The sequence below is a fragment of the Austrofundulus limnaeus genome, unplaced genomic scaffold, assembly GCF_001266775.1.
Source record: "Austrofundulus limnaeus strain Quisiro unplaced genomic scaffold, Austrofundulus_limnaeus-1.0 Scaffold31, whole genome shotgun sequence".
In the NCBI taxonomy this organism is placed as follows: Eukaryota; Metazoa; Chordata; class Actinopteri; order Cyprinodontiformes; family Rivulidae; genus Austrofundulus; species Austrofundulus limnaeus.
Genome location: NW_013952433.1, coordinates 677,227 through 681,507, shown reverse-complemented (window position 1 = coordinate 681,507; position 4,281 = coordinate 677,227). Strand labels below are relative to the sequence as shown.

The 4,281-nt window shown below is 38.5% G+C and overlaps 2 protein-coding genes across 4 annotated transcripts in view; both read left to right on the top strand.

Annotated features, from left to right (window-relative positions):
- unc45a (unc-45 myosin chaperone A) overlaps positions 1-2,848 on the top strand; it is an 8,625-nt gene extending 5,777 nt beyond the window's left edge. The window contains exons 14-19 of the mRNA XM_014005524.1: positions 504-570; positions 658-771; positions 859-974; positions 1,312-1,429; positions 1,521-1,676; positions 1,756-2,848. Of these exons, the coding sequence (XP_013860978.1) occupies positions 504-570; positions 658-771; positions 859-974; positions 1,312-1,429; positions 1,521-1,676; positions 1,756-2,022 (838 nt within the window). The 3' untranslated portion in view covers positions 2,023-2,848. The remainder of the gene's footprint in view (positions 1-503; positions 571-657; positions 772-858; positions 975-1,311; positions 1,430-1,520; positions 1,677-1,755) is intronic.
- Positions 2,849-3,379: 531 nt separating this feature from the next.
- The window catches only part of rccd1 (RCC1 domain containing 1), a 3,434-nt gene continuing 2,532 nt past the window's right edge, over positions 3,380-4,281 (top strand). The window contains exons 1-3 of one of the 3 annotated variants that reach the window (XM_014005526.1): positions 3,380-3,642; positions 3,747-3,923; positions 3,999-4,158. In XM_014005526.1, the coding sequence (XP_013860980.1) occupies positions 3,438-3,642; positions 3,747-3,923; positions 3,999-4,158 (542 nt within the window). In that variant the 5' untranslated portion in view covers positions 3,380-3,437. Of the gene's footprint in view, positions 3,643-3,722; positions 3,924-3,998; positions 4,159-4,281 lie in introns of all 3 variants that reach the window. The other 2 variants (XM_014005527.1, XM_014005525.1) reach the window with 2 other exon arrangements.

Here is a 4,281-nt window from a genome sequence, read left to right as displayed (position 1 = left end):
CATCAACATTGTTGACAGTAGTTATATGTTTGAACAATAGTTTCATATATTGATAATCAACACAAAGTTTTAAAAGGGGTGATTTTTTTTCACATTAAAGACTAATGTTTGGCATTTATAAATGTTTATTTGTCATTTATAAATAAGTGTACTGTTTTACACTTTATGATAAGTCTCCCTTTGACGGTTGTGAATACTTATAATGCAGTATTACAGTATGTGTTTCTTATTGTTATTGTACTTACAATGTAGTAACATAATATACCACATTTAGATGTAATATGTACGTGAACAGATTTGTCTCATTATTTGGTAAGAAACCAGACAGTTTTGTCTCTTTCTCGTCCTTAATTATTGCATGATAAACATTTATTAATAATTTATAAAGTGTTAACAGATGAATTAATAACCTATCTATAAACTCTGTCATTTACTGTAAAGTGGTACCATTTTTTTGGTAACTATTCTTTCTGTAAGTTTCCTAATAACCTCTGTCATAACAGGGTGTTTTTGGCTTTGGTGGAGCGGCAGGAAGACAGAGGCACAGTGGTGGCACAAGGTGGAGGAAAGGTAGAACTACATAGTAAAAGCCTGTTTWACAAAATGAAAATATTTTGCCTTAGGCTGGTAATAATTTCTCTCTGTTCTCCTCCACAGGCTTTGATTCCTCTTGCAACTGACAACACTAATATAGGAAAAGTGAAAGCTGCTCAAGCCTTAGCAAAAATAGCGATTACATCGAACCCAGAYATTGCCTTTCCAGGAGAGAGGGTAAAAATGCAAGCAGTGATACAAACACTATCATTGACAATGTAAAAGAATTCTCTTGTCTAACCTTCTCCAACATTGTGTTGGCAGATCTATGAGGTTGTTCGCCCACTCGTGAACCTTTTGAGTCTAGAGTGCACCATGTTGCAGAACTTTGAATCTCTAATGGCTCTCACCAARCTGGCTGGCATCAGTGAAAGACTCAGGTTGGCCACTAGGGGGCAGTCTCCTCCTGCAAATACACTCAGTGACATGTAGTTCACACAGAACTATAATTTCATTCACTATTTGGAAATTCTTAAACATTTAAAACAAATAATCATWAAAGTTATTTTTAATTATATTAAGAATAGGTTACAGTTCTATAAAATTCTGTTTGTAGAGATGAGGCCTGTGTCACAGCTGTTCATATGATCAATAATGTGACAGTATCTGGTTTTGTTTTAGTGTTTTGCCAAATCACACTTAAAGATTTATTTATTTATTTATTTGCTTTCAGTTTTCACATTTTATTTCGCTTTTAATTTTGTTTTCTTCTCACAGACAAAAACTCATAAAAGAGAAAGCCGTACCAAAAGTTGAAGGTTACATGTTTGAGGAACACGACCTGGTCCGAGCGTCTGCTACAGAGTGCATGTGTAATTTGGTTTTGAGTACAGAGGTAATGCTCATATTTTTACAAGGAAAATCTGTGTTACAAATCTGAAAAAAATAAGTAAATAAATGGAACTCACAGTGTGTTGTGTTCTCAGGTGCAGAAGTTGTACTTGGCCACAGGCAACGATCGGCTGAAGCTGCTTGTGCTTTACAGCGGTGAAGATGACGAAAGGCTTCGAAAAGCTGCTGCAGGAACTCTGGCCATGCTGACAGCTGAGCAGTCTGAGCTCTGCGCCCGCATCCCCGGAACTGTGAGAAAACTCTTCTTTGCACTTTGACAAAACACTGGTTATATTCTGTCCGTGACTTCCGTGGTTCTGTTCTTTGCAGACGACACATTGGCTAGAGATCATTCAGGCTCTGCTGCTCAGTGAACTCCCTGACCTACGTCATCGTGGAGTGGTCATCGTTAAAAACATGATGGAGGCAGAGAAAAGTCTGGCTGAGACTCTCATAGAGAGCGAAGTCCTGGAGATACTTTCTGTGCTCGCAAAGGGAGGAGAGGGGACCCCAGATCCTGTCTCAAAGATTGCTCAGAGCTGTTTGGATAAAGCTGTGGAGTACGGCATCATTCAAAGCAGGGAGGAGAAGGCCTGAAAAGTGCAGCTGCGGTGTGTGGATGTGCCTTTGAAGTGCTTTGAAAATTATTTTGGGCATTGAAGTCATTTTATTGTTGACAGAAAGGGATTTTTTTAAACAAAAATGATTAAAAAGCCAAAAACAAAATTAAGACTTTTGATGACAACCAGTGGTCAAAATGTTTTGCCACAATGAAATTTGGACTTCCAACCTCCCATTCACAGAAATTTTAAAGTTGTAAAGAGTGGTATTCTGCTGCTCAGAGCTTGAGTGAATCCGATCCAATTGCTAAAAAGTTACTTCCATATCTAGTAAGTCCAAAAACTTCACAGCATTTGACTTATTTAATCTATGAGGCACAGCATTCCTACTATTTTTCATTATCACCTTTTAAATGCTGTCAAATTGTTTGTTTTCTTTTGTACTTTTCCCAAATATGCATATTTTTCTTGTCGACCAGTAAGGTTGTTTCAGACTTTGTCTTATTTTCTCTTGACCAAATACGATTTTTTTTTATTTAGACAAACCTGTACACAAACTTAAATTAATGCACATCTGTGTCTAATGTTTTTCAGTTTTCTACCATTACTAATTAAGTTTATTGTGCACTTTTGGTTTCAACATTTAACGTAATGTTATATTAATCACTTTTCACTACATTCCAAGTATATTAATTTATGGTTTGCTGTTTCATCATCCACAGACTGAACACTTGGACTGAAAAATACATYTTTTGTACTGGCATTTAATGTATCAGCAGTTTTTTGCCACCTTACTTTCCACATTGTAGGATGTAGAATTTTGTGCATTTTGTAGAACAATAACATCTTCACAGAACTTAAATGTCTCTCGTTTTTAACTAGTTTAAAGTTCTTAAACTTCACACACACACACACACACACACACACACATAAATTTCAATAAGGTTTCACCCACCATCTGAATTTGGACATTTCACACTGGGAGAGATTTTTCAGAACTTCCTGGTTGTCCACTAAGTTTTGCTGCTTTCCTACCACAGAAGCACAACTTTGTCAGTTCTCAGAATTTCCAGGATTTGAACTAACATGAAAGCAAGAAGAAAGTTCTAAAAAAGTCAAATACATGTATTTTTCAAAAACATTTGGATTGGCTCCCAGACAAATCAGATTTTAAAATGTGTCCCCTTGTGAAAATGAGTACAACACCTGCATTATACACATATACAGTGTGTACTTTTGTTGACATCACAAATGTTATTTTATGCAATTTTTGTAATTCGTGTGCACAAACAAATAACTAAAGCATGAAGGTCCGCTGCACTCTATCCTGTTGTAAATAACCACATCTGCGCATGCGCKGTGCGTTCGAGCGCGAGCGATTGTTTTTCCGGTTTAGTTTTGCGGATAACAGCGTCGCGTTGCTCACTGAAGGGGAGTCAGTGGACGGATTAAATGCGCTGGTTTGGGTTTGGCTTCAACGCCTTTGGACAAATATGTGTTCAGGAGAAATTAGTTAAAGAAGAAATTAGCGACACTGTCGGGGAAGTCAAAGTGAGCATTCCCACAGAGCTAAATGTGGACGAAAGAGGCTGCTGCTGCTTGAAGGCGAGTCAGATCAGAGCGAGTTGGAGCCGCAGAGCATCTCTGCATTTGGATGGTAAGTTTGGCTCTTCTGTGTGTTTTAGGGTTCTGTAAAAATGATACACTCAGTAAATCGTTTGTTTTGTGGTTCTTRAGCGGACAGCTGTGTGTGCCTGGCAGGTTTCGGGTCATCCTCCTTCAAAGAGTCTGGAGTGAACACCTGCGGCTGTAGAGATGCAGTCCTCAGTGAAGGGCACCTTACTCTTGCTTTCTCAGACAGAATTGAATCCTGGGAGCTGCAGAAGAAACATGAAAGTCCATCATGGAGCATGGAGATAACCGCTCATCAGAGCTCTGGTATTTTAATTTTTGGCGCAGATGACAAATACAAGCCACAAACGTGTTGTTATATATTTTTATTTATTATTTCAGATGTAAATTTGCCATTGGTGCCCGGTGGTTACATAGCACCTAAACCTCCCATCTTCCGCTCCTTGTCTCCTCACCTGCAAGCAAAGAGTCTGGCCCTGGGAGGAGACCATGCCATCCTCCTGACTGCCACTGGAGCTGTCTACAGCTGGGGTCTGGGCAGGTAGATTAAATGCTGACACGTAATGCACATCTGAGCCTAACATCCTCATGTATACAGCAGATAAAATAAGTATTGAACATGTCACCATTTTTCTCAGTAAATACATTACTAGAGGTGCTAATG